The 22,364-nt window shown below is 30.2% G+C and overlaps 2 protein-coding genes across 2 annotated transcripts in view; one reads left to right on the top strand and one right to left on the bottom strand.

Moving 5' to 3' along the window:
- The window catches only part of LOC117178361 (fibronectin type III domain-containing protein 5-like), a 293,133-nt gene that overhangs the window by 138,162 nt on the left and 132,607 nt on the right, over window positions 1–22,364 (top strand). The gene's annotated exons all lie outside the window — the stretch shown is intronic.
- On the bottom strand, window positions 19,530–19,970 carry LOC117178362. The gene has a single exon (XM_033369791.1). The coding sequence runs from the start codon at window positions 19,968–19,970 to the stop codon at window positions 19,530–19,532; it is 441 nt and encodes a 146-aa protein (XP_033225682.1).

Below are 22,364 nucleotides of genomic sequence, written 5' to 3'. Positions count from 1 at the left end.
ATTTAATAAGCAAGCCTTTGGGATCAATTGAACTGAGCTGTAGCACTTTTGATATCGCAAGATTTGAGGTGGTAGTGCATTTGGCTTCTTCTGTTCAACAGATAAATAATTTTTCATAATATTTATTGATTAAATAATTCCGATTTACTTGATATATCAAGTTGGTCCAGACACGTGCCGTGTCATTCTCACACCAAATCTTAAGATATCAATTTTATATGCAACAAAATGATCAAATTATCCAAAATTTTCTTCTGTTTCTTTATATTGATACAGACATTTGGATCAATTGAACTGAGCTGCAGCTCTTTTGATACCTAAAGATTTAATGTGGTAGTGCATTTAACTTCTTTTGTTCAACTCCATAATAATTTTTAATAGTAGTTAAAAATTGTATTGTTCGGGTTTACCACGACAAAATAAGTTACTTCAGAGACGTACCATGTCATCCTCACACCAAGTCTATAGATAGCAATTTGATAAGCAAGACTTTAGGATCAATTGAACCGAACTGTAGCACTCTGATACCTCAAGATTTAAGTAGGTAGGGCATTTAACTTCTTCTGTTAAAACAGCAAAATAATTTGTCATGCGAGTCAAAATTATATAGTTCAGATTTCACACGATATAATAAACTAGCCCAGACACGTGCAGTGTCATTCTCACACCAAATCTAAAGGTATCACTTTTTCATACCACGGAATTATCCTACAATCCATAATTGTCTTTTGTGTCTTTCTGTTAATACAGACTTTCATATCAATGGAACTAAACTGCAACATTTTTGATACATTAAGATTTAATGTGCACAGAAAGAACTAGGGGTTCACTCATGTTGCGGCTCAAATGAAAGTTGGTGTTATTTAGAACTTGAGCTCCATTAGATACCTGTAGAGACCCAAATGGATTCGTTTAGAGCGCACTTGAAAAGAGCAGCATCAACAGCACGGTGTGCCCACTCCCATAGAAAAGTGGTGAACGGATTATAGTAATTGCTATGTCCCCTAGGTGGCGCTCGTGTGAATTCAGAATTCGAAATGAACTTGAGCAGACGATAGAAGTTTTATCGTCTGCTCACGTCTGCTCAAGTTCACTGTAGCTGCAAGAATTATATTTTTTTTTGCGTGATGAACTTGGATTCACAATGGATTTTCACCGATAAAACAAACTACAAATGGAACCAAATCAAATCGATCATCGATCAAATGCAATAAAATGTTAAAGTCTGTTTGAATCGTTCTGATAGAACGAACAATCAAACGTTAAAGTCTGTTGGAATCTCTCTATGATAGATCGATTGCAACAGACTTAAACATTTTATTGTATTTGATCGATTATAGATTTTATTTTGTTCGATTTTTGGTTTTTTTTATTGTTTATTATTATTCATGTATTTATTTCATAAATAGAAGTCGACATAACCTACAAATTATGGTGAGAAGGGAAGGAGGGCGGTCGTTGCCGTAGACAATAGTTCTTTCTACGTCCCCTAGGTAGCGCTGATCTCACATTTTCTCACAATCTATAAGTCCCCCCCCCCTCAAAATACATTAGAGTGGGCACACAGTGATCAACAGCATCAAGGCCCATTCACAAGCCAACCGCCTGCAAAGTCGGGTTGGAAAGGGTGGCGTCCCATGACTGCAGAATTGCGTTTTGTGTAATGCGTCAATTCACTAGACATTTCAGCCAATAATATTCTCCTAGTTATTCGGAGAAACACTGTGATTGGCTGAAATGTCTAGTGATTTGACACATTACGCAAAACGCAAAGGAATTCTCCAATCAAGGTATGCCACCCTAAGTTAGCAATTTACAGAATATGTCGGTAAAGCAAACACAAACGTTATTAATATTTATTCATTGTTCTTCATACTTTTTAAGGTTCACTTATTTTAGATTTCTACTCTTAAAAGTTATGAGAAATCTTTAAAATTATTCACATAATTATATTTTTAAAATCTGTGATGTACAATTAATAAACTTTTGTAATTACTTATTATTAAGTGAATCTTTTATCAACTTTTATAAAGTTGAAAATATGCTTAGGGTATTTTCTTGAAATAAAGAAAGAAACTCATTTGTTACTTAAAGCATGCGAATTTTAAATTATATAAATATTCAAATGTTATATTTATAATAAATAATGATTGGGAAATGCCTCAAAAGTGATTTATTAATCGTAAAATAGAATTTTTGAGTGACAGATGAAAAAATATTGTGATTTTATTGCAAAACCCGTTATTATTTTGACTTTAGAAAAAAAAATTTCAATTTCTTTTCAGTAACTTTATTGACATTATTTTAGGTTAAATTGTTGTGAATGAAAACAGTAAAAATTAGAAACTCGACAGAGACAAGATTAATCATTGTGCTAAAAAAAATTATTTCTTTCTCTGAACTCTGAATTCATAACGTCTTTTTAATTAAAATCGAATTAAAGTTTTATCTGTCACTTCAAAATCTTATTTTAGGATTAAGAAGTTTCTTTTAATGCATTTTACAATCATTATTTATTATAAACATTACATTTTAATATCGACACTATTCAAAATCAGCGCGCCAACAGTAACTAATTGTTTTGCCGGTGCGACGCAAGCGCAGTTCAAAAAGTTGCCAAGATGTGAACACTGACATGAATAAGCCTTTATATTTACAAGTTTGCTACTTAACCTGCAAATGATATTTATCAAGTCATTATATCTAATTTAATTACGTTATTATTTTGTAATTTAATTATTTTCATTAATTTATGTTCACCAGAGTTCGATTACATGTGTGATTTAAGGTAAAGATTGTGTTATTAATTAATCATAATATCGAAGTGGGCAAAGCGAAAAATAGGTTCTTTAGGAATAGGCTCAATTACATTTGAGATCCTTTCGAACCCCAAGTGTGGTATTATTTAGAGCTCATTTATCGTTTTGGGTTCCTTTTCAGCAAGTAAGGTTCATTTTTGTTGCAGCTCCTTTGGAACCAAAAACGGGTTCTAATGGAAACTTCAGTTTTTTCTGTATGGTAGTGCATTTAGCTTCTTCTGTTCCATGGAAAAATAATTTAGAACACTAGTACAAAATTACATATTTTAGGTTTACGACAATCATATCAATTTGATATGCAGACAGAATAAACTAACAATCGAAAATTGTCTTTCGGTTCTTTATATTAGTTATTATTATTAACTAAAGCTATTTTCAATTCCAGTTGAATAAAATTATAAATAAAATATTGTGATGTTATTAAGCACCTATTAATAAACTACATAACGCAATTTTCGATACTTCTTTACTCTCCCTAAGTAATTTCCTCGCTGGATCGAATATAGTACAGTAAAACTCTTCTATAGCGCCGATTTTAGTGCTGAAGTTGAGTGGGAACTAACTCATTATAGCCCGCCCCACTTTTGTTTGTTTACATCTGAGTGCTCGCCTGAGTGACAACCGCGCAACCTGCGCAGCTCCTGTTACACCAGCCTGCAGTGTAGCGTCAATTCTCGGAAATGCTATAGAAGGGAGAGCTATAAATAGCTAACCTTAATTCGTAGTGAGCATGGTAGTGGCCATTTTTTTAACTCATAGGGTAATATTTTGATTTAAATCTACCTCCATTCCAATTTTTTTGTTTTAATGTTTGCGATATGAAATGAGTATCTGAATTTAATTTGCAAAATTATATGCACATATGTTTTATTTCTAGGATTAGCTTAAAAGGATATTAATAAATCAATTCTCGAGAAATTTCAATTAAAATTAATAATTTTTATGATCAAAGTTTATTTATGTTTAAAACACCTCTATTTAAATTATAAAATTATTTTTAATATTTTTGTTGGTGTGAAATGAGTATCTGAATTCAATTCTCAAAATTATATATTTTTATGGATTGAGTTTCAAAAGTTAATAATAAACCAAATTTCAGAGTCGGCAGTTTAAATTTTTTTTAATTAAATAAAAATTATTTGACTTTCGTAATAAAAATAATTTATTATTACTTTTTATGTTGATGAACTTATTAATTAATGATTACCTAAATTAATTTGTGAACAATAGTAAATTACATAAAGGTTTCGTTTTAATTATTATAAATTAAGTAACATAAAGTAATTATTCACTTTAGGGCTATGCAGTTCAATATTATTTTAATTATTTTAATGTTTTAATTGAAATAATGGCGTGTTTGACCTGAATGAATGACCTAGATTGAATAACTACTTTAAATTTATGTAATTAAACGTTGAATTATATTTGAATAATAAATGTGAATTAATGTTTAAAATACCTCTCTCGCAATTATATCATTTTTTCGAAGAATTGGAAAGTTGTGAAGTGAGTAAAGTACTGGTCTAATAAAAAATCGGATGTGTTGAATTTTTAAACAAGAAAGACGAATTTTCTAAAAAAAAAACAGTGAATTTTCAGCCCCAGAATATAAATTTTCTACAAAAAGCCTAATTGTCAACCAATAACTTAAATTCTAAACAAAAGTTTACATTTTACATTTTCAGTTCAAAAAATTAATTTTTGGCCAAAAAGCTAATTTTCAACCAAAATTGTGCATCTTCAACCAAAAAAATTAATTTTTCAGAAATAAGTTCAACTTTCAACCAAGTAGTAGAATTTTTAACCAGAAAAAATTAATTTTGAAAACATAATGTAATAGTTGAAATTTTTGACAGAAAAATATTTTAATTACAAATAAAAAGTAAGCATTTGGATTCAACTAATTTGTTTTTTCAATTTAAACAGACAAAATACATAAATTGTCAACCCAATCATTAAATCTTTTCACTAAATTGTTAAATTTTCAATCGAAACGGATTAATTTTTATCCATACATTTTTACCAAGAAAATGCGAGATTTCTACAGAAGGGGATTAATTGAAAAAAATTTTGTCAAGAAAGGAAAAAATGACAAAGAAATTATTCAGCTTCAAGACAGAAATAAAAATCAATGAAAAATAATGAAAAATCCTTTATAGTAATTAAATAATATTAATAATAATTTTTAATACAAATTACAAGAAATTATCTACTTTGAATTAAAGGACAATTGTTTTTGTAATGCCTAAGATTATAATTTAACATGCTTTGTTTGAATTCTGAACACGCTTTTTTTCGTAGAATTTAATAAATTTCAATAATAATAAAAATAATGATAATATTAGCCATTTAATTTTTTACAAACGCCACGTTGCAAAAAATAAAATTCAAAAATTCAAAAAGATCTCAATAAGCGTAAAACAACATGTACATTTTTGAAGGTTTCAACATAAAATGCTGAAGTCTTTCATGAATTTTAAAAGGTTTTTGGAAAAGCAATTTTCAAAGAATATTTCAAAATATTTAAATCCAGAAACAATTTTTCAAGTATAAATAACATTTAAATAATAATTCAAACAATAATTTATATTGTTTTTATCTACTTAAAATATAATATTACTTTTAATATAAGATGTATTCAATTAAAAAAATATATATTTCTAATTAATTTTAAATCATTTTATACAAATTTTTTAATATTATTGATCATGTAAAACAGACAGAAGGAATACGCATTATTAGTTTCAAATTAGTTTTATATTTGCAGGTTAAAAATTCAACTACTTTGTTGAAAATTGACATACTGGTTCGAAACTTCATCTCTGGTTAAAAATTTAAATATTTGGTACGTTTTCATTGAGAATTTTTTTTCAATGCAACTCTTTTTGGTTAAAGATTAATCTTTTTTGTTTGAAGATTTGCCCATTTTTAAATAAGAAGTATATATTATTTTTAAATAAGTAAATAAATTTTCAACCAAAAACGAAAAAATATGATTATTTTAAAACAACAACAGCTGCATTGAATCAAAAAATGCATTTCAAGAAAATTTTTAACCAAAGATATATTTTTAACTAAAATAATGAATCTTCAACCAAAAAAATTAATTTGTAAAAGGTCGTTCAACCTTAAATCTATTAGAGAAATGTTCAGCAAAAAAGATTAATTTTCAACCAAAGAAAGAAAGAATTTTCAACAAAAGAATTCAATTTTCAGCTAAAATGATGAATCTGCTACCCAATAAATATGCATTTTTACTTAATTAGTTTAACAACTATGACATTTTTTTAAAAAGTAATTTTTAAAATTAAAGTGTAATTTTTTAGTTAAAAATCTAACTAAATGTTTAAAAATTGATGGATTCTGTTAAAAATTCTTCTTGCTGATTTAGGATTCAACAGTTTTTCTGACAATTCTTTTTTTTCAAAATTAATTTATGGAAGTGAAAATTTAACTTTCCATTTTTGGTAAAAAATTTATTGATATTTTTAATGGCAATCTGTTTTAGTAAAAAATTCAGCTTTTTTTTTAATTGCACTTCCTTAAGTTAAAAATTATTTTTTTTTAACTAAAAATTGAATTATCCCATTTTTCGTTGAATATTAAGTCTATAATTCAAGCTTCATCTGTTTCGGTTCGAAACGAACCTTTTGATTGAAAATTCAACTAGTTTTTCAAATTTCTTTTAATTAATTTCCATAATGCTAAAATCTACTTATATTACTTTTGGTTGAAAAATTATATTTTTTAGATAAAAATCATAAATTTGTTTGAAACTTTCTAGATTTTGTAGAAAATTCGTAATTTTTTGTAGAAAAGTAATATTCTTGGTTGAAATTTAATATTTTTCATTAAGGATCAAGTTATTTAAAAAAAATCCTTTTCAGTTTGTCAAAAACTAATTTCTTTAAAAAAACTACTTTTTGTTGAAAATTGATATTTTAAATTGAAAATTGACCTTTTGTACTTAATAATTCCATTATTTTAATTTTTCTGTTTTGGTAGAAAATTAATCCCTTTGGTTTAAAATCGACCTTTTTTCGTTAAAGATTGAACTATTTGGAAACAATTTTATCTGTTTTGATGGAGTATTTAGAAATTCAGAATTTTGTTGAAAATTCGTTATTATTGGTAGAAAAATAAACTTCTTAATTGAAATTTCATCTTTTTTCGAGGATTCTATTATTATATGATGAATACGTTTTTTAGTGAAAAATTAATTTATTTAAGAGAAAAGACGATCATACCATTTTTGATAGGAAAATGGTGGTTAACAAAAAATTAATCTTTTTTTTTGTTAGAAATATAATTTTTTTAAGCCGTCTTTTTAAGCGAGGAAATTAATCTTCGCGGTTAAAAATTCATCTTCTTCATTGAAGGTTCAATTATTATTTTTTTTTAATTTCTTCATAATTAGTCAAAAATTAATGTATGTAAAATAAAATTGGATTATATTGTTTTTGGTAGAGAATTGATATTTAAAATTAAAAAATTATCTTTTTTAGTTGAAAACTCCAATATTTGTTTGAAAATTGATTTTTTTGATTGAGGATTCAATTATTTTGCTATGGGTAAAAAATTAATCTGTTTTTTATTATTCTTAGCATAGATGTCCAAAATCGATTTTTTTGTCTTAGATCGGGAAAAGATGTCTTGCATAATTTACTGTAAAACAATTTTAATCGCTGAGAGATTCTGCTAAATAATGTGTAGAACCTGTTTGATTTTAAGTGAATTCTATCTTATTTTAAATACTTTTTATATTATTGTACTTGAATTGAAAATTAATTTAGTTGAAAATTCTATTATTTGTTAAAAAAGATTTTTTTTTAATAGAAAATTCTTCTTTTTTGTTCAAACTTTTACTATATGGTGTCAAATTTTCCTATTTTGGATAAAATTTTAAACAACCTGTATAAAATTTCTTTTTTTTTTATTGTATATTAACTTTTATATACTAAAAACTGAATTATTCTATTTTTGTTTAAAATTTGATATTTCTTATTGAAACTTGATTTTTTGAAGTTAGAAAAGGAATTATTTGTTTGAAAATTCCCGTATTTTGTTCAGAAATTTGTGTTTTTTGTTAGAAATATAAAACTTCTCCCCTGAAAATTTATCTTTTTGATTGAAAATTCAAATTTTTGTGAAAAATTTCACTTAATTTTCAATGTATTTCAAACATGGAGTATTTTTTCGTAACTTTTCATAGCAAAAAGTAATATTTTATAGATTTTTATAGATAAACGGATGATTTACACTAAAGTGGCAAAAATAATATAATTCTGCGACCAGCAGTTCGCTCTTATATTCTAAAATTAATTCCTAACCTCAAAATCTCAAAAAGTTGTTATCGCATTTTGCACCAGAAATGGACTTTAATAATAAAACTTATAGCAAATTCCATGTTTCATAGGACTATTACTTAATGCGGATGTTTATATTAATGAAAAAAATAACTTAAATATTAACTTGTAATTAAAAATGTACTAATCCTAACGATGGAAATCTCAGCGTATATTCGATTATAAATAACAAGCAGAGGCCCTGTATTGCGGCGCTATGGGTGGCAAGGTTGTGGTAAAGGAGAAGCGTTCATTCGTATTATCGACTTTGAATTTTTGTTCGATTATTATTCCCAATAATGATCCAAAAATACTTGCGCATGCTTGAACTGTGCGTCGCTCATTGGCTCTAGTTCGCGTACGAATTTAAAAATCAAGTACAGACGCGCACCGCAGCCAATGAACATCACTCAAATCCAAGCAAGCGCAGATCAAGGCAGCTCCCTTGGGATCATTAACTTCGAGAAAAGACGTGTAACGTTCCATTATTGTCTAACTCACGGTGACTCACGGATGCCTCTGTCGCTATCAAAGAACGAGCAATCGTGACAATTTTTTCAATATTTTCCAATGCTGTCTAACCCACTGACGCCCCCGTGTCACACGCATATAGCAATGGAATCGAGTGTTGTGACAATCAAAATCGACAATATCGTTTACAGATTTTATATTAAGGATAATTATAATTTTCATACGATTTTTTAGAAAATTCAAAAAAAAAAAACTTAACATTTTCAATGTGCTAAAAAACAATCTGGAAAAAAATTAAAATGTTCTTTTGCAGGATTTTGCAAAATATTAGGAAAAACTCGAGTCCATTCAAGAACTTTTTATGACTTTTAGAAGTTTGGAAGACTGTAACAAATATTTTATTAATTTTGATCAATCTTTTCAAGTTTTAAAATATTTTTGATGTTTTAAACTGTCAAAATAACAGTCAAAAAAAAAATTGCCTGAAAATCTTTTTGATTTTTTTAACATTTTTCGAAATCTTTTTAAATCTTTTTAAATTTTCTTTAAAAAGTCATTTGAAAAAATAAGACATTATTTTAAATTTGTCCGCAACTCTTGAGAACGTTTTTTATTCTTTTGAATCCTTTCAAAATTCTTAAAAGCTTCTATGCTTTCAAAATTTTGATAAACCTGCATTTTGTTTAAAATTTTCGGAAAATATTTTTAAATTATATTAGTTTAAAGTCTTTTCGAAACTTATGCACCTTCGAAATACCTTTTAAAATAATTTTTCGCTTTTGTCAACACTGTTCATAAACACTCAGAAAACAATTTTATTTTTTAATGTACTTCAGTCCACAATATAATAATTTAAAATTTTACGATTTTAAATTACTCAGCTTTTGTAAATAAATTAATAAAATTTTAATAAAATAGTCAAGCCTATGGATATACTGTACTAATTATTAATTCAAAGAATTTTTCTGTGTGCTCGTATTCAAAAGTGGTTAAGGCTGTGTCGAGGTTTTTATTTTCTTGTAAGCGACGCAAACTTAAAAAAAAAGAGATTGCTTAAGTAAAACTTCTATAAACGTTTTACGGAGTTTTCTTCTTTTAATGGGCTCAGTTACACAGGCGAATATAAAGTAAGCGCGCGTAGAATAAGTCAGCTTTAATGAGAGTAACGAGATTCGCATCAGCGCAAAATCTGTAGGGTCTATACGTTTGCGACGGAGAGCCACTGCTGAAAACGCTTTTGCGCCGTCACAAAGCGAAACTAGTCTTGTATTTGAGCTAGCTTATTCTATACTCTATTCCCTGAGATAATAACCTGCAGGTGCGCATCTTGACGTATTTGGACAGAGATAGTGCCTTCCGTAGCTGCGCAAACTGGATGTACATTGGTTCGCCTGTTAGCGGCGCAAATTATAAAAAAATAAGAGGTTGCTTTAGTAGAATTTTCATAGACGTTTTACGGCATTTTCTTCTTTTAATGGGCTCAATTACACCGGCGAATATAAATTAAGCGCGGGTAGAATAAGTTGACTCTAATGAGAGTAGCCAGATTCCCATCTGCGAAAAAACTGCAGGGGCTCCACGTGTGCGACAGAGAGCCACTGCTGAAACCGCTTTTGCGCCATCACGAAACGAAACCAGTCTCGTATTCGAGCTAGCTTATTCTATACTCTATTCCCCGAGAGAATAACCTACAGATGCGCATCTTGACGTATTTGGGCGGAGATACTGTCTTCCGTAGCTGCGCAAACTGGATGTAAGTTGGTTTGCTCCTCTCGGGGAATAGAGTATGTACAGGCTTTCTATACGCACGCGGGTGTAAATGGGCCCAATGTTTTAGGGCAGAGAAGGAAAAACAGATCCTGGAAAAATTGGGCAAATCTTCCCAGAGGTTGACAAATTCGAGCATCACTCTCTGAAGTAAAAAAACGATATCAATCAGCCTAGCAAAATGGGGCAGGTCTTTACACTGGGCGGCAAATTCGCTTATCACTCCCCACAGCGTGGCAGATTCGGGAATCACTACTTATCAAAAAATGGATTCGCTTTTTTATGAAATCGATCACCCGCGCGTCAGAAAGTACTTTATTTACTGCAATAAATTTTATAAATAAATACAGAATTCCCTCAGTTTTTATTTGTCAAATTTTGTTTTTTCAATGGTATCAATCTTAAATTAGGCTCAGAAAGCCTTCATTTATGATGGCTTATCCACTAACAATATTTTTTTATTTTATTTACATTTTTACTACGAATATCTGCTATTATGTCATTTCTGAAGTGACTGATGACATTATACATTTTCAATAAAGTTCTTTAAAAACCAAACAATTATTATTCAGTTATAAACTAATCTAACAAAAAGATTTTTCCATCTTATTTAACATGAATTTCATTTTTTTTTAATTAATCTGTTTGTGGAAAATTGACGTGTAATCTGTATTTCTTATCAAGTTTGCTTCAATAATTTACAAATTTGGTAGCCTTACAAACTCGTCTTATAATTAAGGTCATTTGTCAATCATTGGCAGTCAGTTTCGTAAAAAACCGATTATTTGTTGACAGCTACTCATATTGTTTCTTTGTTGTTTAAAAATTGTTATCTTACTGAAAAGAACGTACATATAATATATTTTCAAAAAATTTGTAATTATGTCTAAAAAAGCGGAATATTTGAGCTTTGGATTTTTCAAAAATGATAACTTAACATTTTTTAAATATGCCCTGAAAAAAATTGAAAAATGAACCTTAGAAGTATTTTTAAAGTTGAAGTGGCATTTTCTCTGATCAATTTATTAATAACATTTTTTTTAATTTTTTAAGCTGCTGGATATCATTCTTAAAGCATGTCTTTAATGTTTCATATAAACTCGAACAAATTATTCTGACAAGATGACCCACACTTTTCTTGAAATTTTTCTAGATAAAATATTTGAAACTGTACGTATAATTCAAGACTTTTATGGTTTTCAAACAGAAAAAATACTCATTTGACTTTGACTCATTTATAAATAAATGTAAAGGCTTTTGATTACAAATTGTACTTATTTTTACATTTTTATCTAAAACTAATCAATTTTTAATGCTCATAAGTCAATTATTTAACCTATTAAGACTTTCAGTTGAAAATTTTACAATTTTAAACAATTTAAATATCAAGCGAGACAATTGTTATTCAAGACACTTTACAACTTTTAATATAAAACTTGTTTGAAATTGAACCGATTATATTTACAATTTTATCTTACAATTAAAAATAGACATTTATCACATCATTTTGATGAATTGAGTTCATAATTAATAATTTTAGTTGCCATTTTAGTTTGAAATTCAATTTATAAAGTATCAAAGTAAAATTATTAAATTTTTAGCATTTTACATTTAAAATTATCTACATATAAAGGAATTTAAGTTACAATTGTACAGTAACTTTCAAAATTACATATTTATAATTTCAAACGCTTCTTCCTAATTTGGAATTGTTTAATATGTCAAATTTCAATCTGGAATTTTTTGATTTTGTTTATCTGAAAATAACAGTTAGAAATCTATTAAAAAGCTTTAATTTCTGATTCTGAAACTTGAAACTATTTTAATTTAGTACCAAGAAATGTTGAATATTTCAATAAAAAATTATTTAACATTCATTAAGGCTTTCATTTTTAAATAAAAGTTCTGAATCTTAAAGGGTTCAGTTTCAAAATCTTAAAAATTCAATTTCTTCTTAAATATTCAAGGCCTTATATTGAAAAAAATTCAATTATCAGGCTTTAAGGGTAATTCTTCAAAGAATACACCTTTTCAGATTCGCTAAAAAAATAAATTGATAGATAAAAAATTATTTTAAACAGTATTCCTATTTCATCGTTTTAAAAACTTTCATAATTATTAAAAATATAAGTATTTAAAAAAATATTGGCAAACAACTAAAACCTAATTTCCATACAAAATTGGATGATTCATTAAACCAATGATTTTTTGTGTTAAGAAAAATCTGTGTTATTTCAATTTACAGAATATTTTTTCTAGTTTACAAAATTGATAGAACCATTCATATAATGAATTTTTTATGACGTTTGAAATAAAAATTAAGTAATAAGGTAATGTTTAACGCACACTGTAATCTTGAATGTTTATGAAGATTCTATTGGTAATAGAAAGTAAATAATAATTATAGCGAATATGGACAATTCTGAAATCTTAGATCATCAACCTTGGCCTTCTAATTAATGAAGAAATAACGCATTGTTATCGGATTGAAGCCATACTTTCCTTAGTATATATAGCCACCATTCATTGTGTAACGCCTCACACGTAATCAAAAAAAAATTAGTTTCCGTTTTTTCATCCTCGTGTTGTTATAATAAAAATGAAAATCGCAACTGGAATTCTGCTTCATGCATTTTTTGGTTTTCTTTATGTCCACCGTAAGTCTAATATAATATAAAAATTATTATTTGTAAAAAATTATTATTAGTAAATAATATTGCATACGTATCAGAGAGATACATCTTTGCACGGAAAATTTTTAGACGTGTCCAACATATGGTACAATGCCAACGGCGCACCTGTCCAGATGGGATACTTCCAACAGTGCACCTGCACAGATGGGACAAGCCCAAATGTGTACGTCTAAATTTAGACTAGCACGGATGCAGTATTGAGGACACGGAAATTAACATACGGTACCCTTTTAACGGGACACATACACATATAAAATGGTCCCAACCATGGGCGTGCACATATGGGGCCTTCTGAACTATCCAAGTCGAAATTTAGACGTACAAATATGAGTCGATGGGGAGTCGGACAATTTTACACGTGTCCAACGTATGGTACCGTCCCAGAAGTACACCTACACGTATGGGCTAATCCTAACTATGCACGTGCACATATGGGACACTCCCAACAGCTTAGGTCGAAACTTCGAGGTGCAAAGATGGAATACTTCCAAATGTGCACGTTCACATATGGGACACTTCGAACTGTGCAAAAAAGATTTAATTGAAATTGGAAGCGTCTATAGCCAAAATAAAACTATTAAAAATGTTTCAATTATCATATGGATTTTAATTTTTGTTACCAAAATTAGATGCACGTGGAGTTCTGAAACAAAACACCATTTTTGTTGGAATGAGGGATTTCAGTAATTTTAACGGAACTATCCATATGACAGAACCGTATGAAGGTTTCGACCTGATACCCGACTGGATGCAACCTGGAGAAGCAGAGTTCGCCACCCAGGTTTCTGCTTTTATACGATTAGAATCGGGCCATCATTTTCAAGCAGATCTGACACCGACGAATGCACATGAACATCATGATCCTCATCCCCATGGTCCAGTGATGTGTGAAATACGTTTAGGAGAGGACCTCTTTTTTCACACGGAACCTTTCGAAAAATACATTCCTACTCACATGCACCATTACGAATTACCTTGTTACCCACCCGCAAACCGTGTTTATATAACATTGCGAGGAGGTCCTGTCTATAGTGCAATTTTACTAGCACCTCATCAGCTGGCCATGACACATAACAGGCGACGTCTTGAAATGGCTATGTTAAATGCCAATTCACCTCAGCAGACAGGCGAGCCACATGCTCAAACATCCGAGCCAACTCAGCATGCAGCCGAGTCATCTCATCAGTCAGCCCAACCAGCTCATCAGACATCCCAGCCAGTTCAACAGACAGCCCAGCCAACTCATCAGAGAGCCCAGGGATCTCGCCAGTCGAGTAAGAGATCCAGATCGCAGCAAAGTGCACACCAACCTCAAAATCCACACTAAATCTGAAGGAAGTCGTGTCAAAATGAAAGAGGCACATCTTGGAGAAACGAAATAAGAAGGTGCTAACTCGAGGAGACAAAATCAGAAGGTCCTAACTCACGGGATGTCCTTAACACAGTAACCCTGGTTTATTTGGTCTCCAAGCGTTAACACCTTTTCATTTAATATTAGCACCTTATATCAGTTTTCATTAATAACTAACAATATTGTAATGTTATTAAGGACCTATTAATAAACTACATAACACAATTTTGTATGGTTCTTTACTCCCTTTGAGTAATTCCCTCGCTAAATTCAATATTGTAATTTCAGTTGTACTCGCCTCCAAACAAACCTGTTTTTTACAGGCTTAGTTGTGAATTGAAAACAGCCCCATGCATCGCCCCCACTTTTTCTGTTCACTCAGCATCCGGTGAGGTATCTTAGTTCAAATAAATCCAATAGATGGCGCTCCCATATAGTAGGCCTCGGAGATCCTCTAGGTAGAGCAAAGATATTATAAGCCTAGATGCGGCACGGGACGTCGGAGTGGGAGAACTACATTTTTGCATGCATCGAGGTGCTGCCCTCTTCAACTTTTTACTGTTTCTATGGCAACCACGTCCTTTGCCTTCGTCTACGGGAGGGGTGGGACCTCTGGGATTGGGAGGGGAGGGTGATTTTCTGTTTCTCGATTCTCGCGCTTGCCTTCGCATCAAATGTTAAAGTATTTCGGATTTTATTTTGTTCAATTTTTTGTTTATTTTTTTGGTTATTATTATTCATGTATTTATTTCAGAAAGAGAATTCAACATAACTTACAAATTAAGGTAAGAAAGGGAGGGGGGTCGTTGCTGTAGACAATAGTTCTTACTACGTCCCCTAGGTGGCCCTGATCTCACATTTTGCCACAATCTATTAGTACCCCCCCCCCCCCCCCCCCCCCCCCCCCCCCCCCCCAATACATTAGAGTGGGCACACCGTGCCTTCGCCAACCATATCTATAGCTGACTCGGGGCTGTCTGCACGCCGAAAATATTAAAATTAATGAGAGCCTAAAATTATTATATTTATTATGTTAAAATTAATTAATTTCTTTTACGTTTTCTTTTTAAAAATGGGAAATTTTCTAGATAATAAATAAATATTTTTAAACATTCTTTTCGTACTTTGGATTTTCAAATCTTCGAGATACTATATGAATAAGTTTAAAAAATTCTCGTTATATTTTAGAATTGTAGCGAAATTTTTTAAATTACTTTAACCATTATAATTTTTACAAAAATAGTAAATTGAAGATTCGAGTACTTCACTGTATACATTTCTTTTACGTGTATTTTTAAATCCTAAAATATTTAATTATTTTTTCGCATCATTAAGGTATAACTGAATTAATATTTACACTTCTCTGTGGTGTCGCATAGGCAATTTACATTTAATCTCGAGAAAACATTTAAGATTTTCATTACTAATTTAATTATTTGTCAAAATTATATTAAAGTTCTGTTTTTTTATTATTTGAAACGTATCATCTTTTTTCTCATAATTTTATTAATTACAAAAACCAGTGACGAGACTGTGACTTGCATAGATCTGAAAAGTTTCAATAAAACTTTACATCTAATTTAGTCAATTATGCAATTCAAGGTTTTCATTATTTTATAACACTTTTTTTTAAATCACAACAAATTATTCTGCCTGTATCTTTTCCAGATAAATAATAATAGAAGCCAGAATTACTTTTAAATTATATATTTGTACTTTTTTTAATTTATATATTTTTCAAGAATGTTTGTTTAAATTTTTCCAATATTCTGTCATTAATATGTTACTGAATTGGTCTCAAGATTTTACTTTTTCTTTTCATTCTTCTCAATTTTGAATTTTATATAGTTTTATATTTTATTTGAAAGGCTCGACGTTTGTCCTTGTAATACCTGCTAGATTTTTTTATTATAGAATCAATCTTATTACAGTTTCATTGTTTCAAAATAAGTAATACCTGAAACTTTAATTTTCGATTAAATATCATACTTTTAATGAAAATAAAGTGGTTACATTTCTGCAAGTCTAGAAAGTCTTATAGAAAAATCTATAAAATAAAAGGACAAAAAAAGGTTTCTAAAAAAAAATCTTGAACTGTATTAAAGTAGAAATTATATTTTGAATCGAAAATTCAGAAGAATGATAAATTTTAATTTAATTAAAATTTAATTTTAAAAGTTTGAGGGCAGCGAACCACTTGCAATTCTTGTTCTAATCAGAATTCACAACTTCAAAGAAATCCCAATAGTTTATAAAAATAATTCCGGGAAATGACCGGAAATTTGATTCCTTGATTAAAACGGCTACCTGTATTTCTTAGTATTTTAAAAATTATTATATTCATTGGTGTTTTCCTGTAAAAATAGTTACACTTTTTCGTACTTGTAAACAAATTTACACCGAGAAGTGAAAATTTTTTGATTTTAGTTATTTCTTCAAGTGCATTTTTTTTAAGTTTGCAATAACAAAGAAAAACTATCCAATAGGAAGTTTTAAGTGTTTAAAAATGGCCATTAATTTTTTTTTAAATAGTTTCGAAATCATTTTCACATTGTACAAATCAGCTGGTTTTTAGGTAAAAAGGTCACGAAGAGGATCACAAAGTGTTTTATTATCTCAAACTTGTAACTTACGCAATGCCTTACAGCTAATAAAACCCCTTAAATCAGTTATTATTTAAAACTCACTTTCAATTGATTTGAATGCAATATGAAACACTTTAAATTGCTAGGACTCAAAGTCGAAATTTATAATGAATTTGCAACAAAGAAAATTAATTTTCTTACCAAAAAGACGAATTTTTAACAACTTCCATAAATTTTCAACTTATAAAGGATCAATTTGTAATCAAGAATAGACAAGTTTAAATTTCCAGAGAAAAAAATAAGTTTGAACATAAAAAAAAACAAATTGTCAAAAAAAAGTTAAATATTAAGCCAAAGGGGTAAATCTTGCAGAAATATGATTTTTAAAAAAAATTAGATTTAAGAAACGCGAATTTTCAACAAAATACATTAAAATAGTTAAAATTTTAATTAAATGGTTTAATTGAAACCAAAAATATGGATTTTTAACAGAAAAGTTAATTTACGAACGAATCCTACTTTAATTTTCTACCATATTGTTAAATCCTTAATCAAAATAGACTAATTTAGACCTTACCAATTTTATTTTTAATAAAAACATGATGTAAAAAAATCAAGAAAATTAATTTTCGACCATAAAAAAACAACAGAAACAAAAAAACATTGCTTTTTGAAAGCCCTACAAGAATATCATAAAACCTTTTGGATTTTCTTGCAAAATCGAAAATTGTAATTTTTATTGCACAAAAAAATAATTTTGAACCAAACGACGCAAAATACGACAAAAAGTCCTAAAGAGAAATTATAGGTTTTTTATTGAATTCTACGAAATTTCTTTTAACTACTTTTCAATGGGACGCGTAACTTTTTTATCGTAAGTAATATATGCAGAAAATCGAAAATTCTGATATTACGCCAAAAGAGGCAAAATACGTAAAAAATCTAAAAGAAAACTTGTAAGATATTTTGCTTTATCTATAAAAAATAATGTGAAGACCAAAATTCTATTATTAGCATAAGAATGCGAAATAGAGACAAATGAATGAAAAAAGGATTGTATTTTTGAAAACAATTTTAAGCTGGTTCAAAAAATATAAATTTACAGCTGTCTTTCAAAAATCGTGCGCGCCCTGGGGACGCTCAGAATTGCGAGGCACGGGCACAGCAAATGATTAGAACGTTCCCGATAAAATTAATTAATTCATTTACGGATTATTTTATTTCAAACTAACAATTAAGAGATAAATGTTTTTGAAACTTTCCAATAATTCCTGAACTTTTAGCTTAAATAGAGAAATGTAAGGCAAAATATTTATATTTATAATTTTCGCGTGTATACACGTGAACATTTTATTCTCGTTTGCTAAATTTTCAAGTATACAGTTTCATTTAGTAGAATTTCTACCGCCTCTTTTTCAAAACAACAAAATAATATTCTTCATAGACCGTAAATTTTATTTACAAAATGACTATTTTTTCATTAAAAGATGTTGCAGCTAAAAATATTTATTACTACAAAGTTACATTTTAATTCAAATGAAAAGTGCATCTTATGCATCTACATATTTTCTTGATGCAAAATTTATTCAAATAATTGATTCACAATGCATTAGAAATATCAGTTGATAGAAACATGGCGCCTCCCTACTCGACCTTATCAGTGAACGTAACCAGTGCCCCAAACTCTTCTACGCATGCGTCGCGCTCTATCTCTGATTCGTTGCTGTTCGCGCGCAATTTGAAATGCTAAATAATAACATTTTTATTGTTTGTTATAAATAATTTTATTTTAACTTATATAAATGTTTATTAGACCGATCTTAATGAATCTTGATCAAATAAAAATTTATTAAGTGCATACTGTGTATTCATACAAGTGAGTACCAAAGGATATTTTTTATTTAATTACAGAGTATACTAGTGAATAAGAGTAGCAGTTCGAGATTATTAATTTGTTGTACCAAGGAAGGACAATCTAAATAACAATTTAAGAGCTTGTACAAAAAAATTTGTCCAGCCTGAAACCTTCTACGTTCGAGCGACTCTAGATGTAATAATTCAGATATCCCAGTGGGCACAAAATTTGGCGACGTCTTTAGAACATCGTTACGACATATTCATGACATTTTTACGACATCCTATGTCCGTGTCGTTTCGGTGTCTTTACGATATCGTAAAGACATCGTCAGATCATACGACATGTTTACGATATCGTAAAGACACCTTAACGACATGAACATAGGATATCGTAAAGTGGTCGTAAAGGTGTCTTAATGATGTCAAAAAGACGTCGCCAAATTTTGTGCCCACTAGGATGGTTTCTAAATGCCTGTTTCTTTATGAATTCTTAACCTGAAAGCAATTGACCTCAAGAATCTCTTTTGTACAGATTCTAGTTTATCCGTATACAAGGCTTGATAAGGATTCCAAACTACTGACGCATATTTAAGTATTGGACTAATCCAATTAAGCAGTGCTCCTCTTACACCGTAGGCCTTTCATTTATACAAAAGGATGTCGTGGTTTACGCGATCGAATGGTTTTGCGATATCAGTGTATATCGCATCTACCTGATGAGCCTTATCCACAGTTTCTGTAACAAATTCTCTAAAAACTTTGAGATTTGCAACTGTGGATCTACTAGGCCGGAAGCCATGCTGTTTGTCAATAAAACCATTATTAAAAGAATCTTTTAGACAATCTGCTATAAAACTATCTAACATTTTAGAAGTGACGTTCAGCATGGATATGCGCCTATAGTTCCTTACAAATTGTTTTGTTCCTGATTTATATATTGGTGTTATTGATGAGACCTTCCAGGGTTTCGAAACAGTGCCGCATTTCAAAGAGTGATTAAATAGAATGCTTAAAGGTTCTGAGAGTACACTGTTAGACTCTTTGAAAAAACGAGGTGGCACATTATCCGGATAATCCAACATCCTGGTCAAAATTTATAATATAATTTGAGAATTAGTTGTTTGTGTGTACAGAGTTGAAGTATTGCGCGAAGACATTTGCAATCTCTTTACCGTTGGTAATTTTGATATCATTATGAACTATATTTCTCCAGACACTTGTGTCTTTCTGATTTTGATTTACGAGACGCCAGAAGGCCCCTATATTACCTTGCACGTTGCTTTCTATATCACTGGTATACTGAAGTTACAAACTATCACTTAGGGTTTTGCACCTCGATCTTAAGGAACTGAAACTTTCATAATTATTTAAAGATTGACTTTGCTTAAATCTTTTGTGAGCAATCTTTTGCAGTCGAGTAAGAGTTTTTAACTCAAGATTAAACCACATGTTGAAAGGAAGACTTTTTTAGTAGGCACATATTTCTCAATAGCAAAATTAATATGATAATAAAAATTTTTAGTTGAAATTTCATTATCGTTTGAATGCAATTCATTTTGCCAATCAACTTCCTCGAGGTACTCAATGATCTTTTCGTAGTTAGCATTAGCGAAATCTAAAAATAGGAAAATATTATTTATTGAAGAGAATCCATCAGGCAGAGGAATATTAAATTCTAAGGGGGGTTGAAATGCGTCACAGTTAATTAAATTATTCACTGTCATTTGAATATCCGTAAGACTGATGTTACAAAAAATTAAGTCTATGAGCTTTCCTTGAGTGTTTCCTATGCTGTTCAGTTGCCTAAGATCTAGTGTTATACCTATATATCTAGGCCGCATCTAGTGTTATACCTCTGACTGAAGATCCCCTGTACGTTGAGACGTCTTTATTATCAGTATAACAGGAAACACCAGGAAGATTATAATCGCCTGTAAGCAAAAGCTTCGCTAGCGGAAACAGACGTGTAACATCATTTACGGACTAAGTATGATAACTGTAACTTTCTACAGGAGTTTTAAAAAAAGTTTTCTTGAATGAATATTTGATTACTGGCTATTTTTTTACTTACAGTAATTTGAATGTCACCTCCCTTCACAAAAATACTTGTATTCGGAGATCTGTCCTTTCTGTAAATATGGTAGCCCCGAAGACCGAGTTCGGCGTCATTTATACCTTGATTTAGCCATGTTTCTGTTAAAATTATGATGTCCCAACGTGTCGACGATGTTAACACTGATGTTCTCAGGTTAAGCAGCTTTGTCCTAAGTCCTCGTACATTTTGGTAATACACTGAGAGAAAAGACGGTGACTTGCTTATTCCTGGTTTGCTTTTGATTCGTTTTTTGGTAACTTTGAGGGTTGCATGTCAACAATTTTGGGAACGCCATTAAAAAATCTGATCGTTTCATTTGTTTTCCTATCACTTTTAAGATCCTGGAGTTCTGCTTTGAACTTTTTTAAATTATCCCTTTGCTGCTTTGTTTGGTCTGCATGAAAAGAAATCAGGGCATCGTATTTCGATTTTTGTGGAAGAAAGTTAACAGTCGAGGCTGTATCTTTAAAGAGGACCTTCACTGGTCGAATTGCTTGAGGTTATTTCTTTCCCACCGTATAGATTTTTAGGCCATCCAGTGATATATCGAGTTTGACAAAAATATCGTTGAGTTTGGATTTGTCGTTGTGAATTCTCGATTCGGCAGTATTCGCAGTGGATTCAGGCACTCCAAAAAAATGATATTTTTAGATCTCACTTGACGTTCCACAACTTCAGCAGCAAGGTCATCAGAGTGAGAAGACATGCCCGCATTTTCAATATCAGTTAACACTGTTTCCACAGCGTCCGATCTTACCTTAATTTGTTCCACGGATTCATCAGTGATTTTTTGGACATTAGAAACCGCATCTAGTTTATCAGAAAATTTTTGCATAGTTGTATTGATTTCTTCTTTATTTTTGGTAAGTTCTTCCTTTATTGCTGGATGGCGATCAACATTTAGAGACAACTCCTTTTAGGATTTTTTGTCTATTGTAACAATCTTCATAATAGAGTGTGTCACAGCTGTTACATTTTATTCTTGTACGTGGGTTGCTGCTACCACAGTGTGGGCAGGGGCGCTGCGTTTCATCGGGACCCAAAACAGTCCATTTGGTATTTGGCACGTTGGCCGGCTTGATAAGAATGAGAGCCCCTGGTGAGAGCAGCTGCGAGTATCACAATGCACTGGGATGTTTTTACTATTTTTAGAAAATTTTCGAGCTAGCGAAACACAATAAGACTCTGGAAACAGTACTGATAATTGTTTGCTGGAGCAAAATTAAATTCTCCAGAGATCCATTCCCAATTTCACAGCTCAGACAGCATACACATCACGTCATTACGAGGGTGGATTGATAAGTTTCCGGCCTGACCAAGAAAAACAACGTTTTTAAGAATTTTTTTTTTTTATTTCTCAACATAATCTCCTCCAAGGCTG

Source organism: Belonocnema kinseyi, chromosome 8 (assembly GCF_010883055.1).
Source record: "Belonocnema kinseyi isolate 2016_QV_RU_SX_M_011 chromosome 8, B_treatae_v1, whole genome shotgun sequence".
NCBI lineage: Eukaryota > Metazoa > Arthropoda > Insecta > Hymenoptera > Cynipidae > Belonocnema > Belonocnema kinseyi.
Note: the sequence above shows the minus strand (reverse complement) of the source record. Positions and strands in the feature narration are given on the sequence as shown.

Bases quoted from the DNA above. Each gene is read 5' to 3' on its own strand.
- LOC117178362 (XM_033369791.1), bottom strand. From the start codon at position 19,970: ATGTTGGATTATCCGGATAATGTGCCACCTCGTTTTTTCAAAGAGTCT.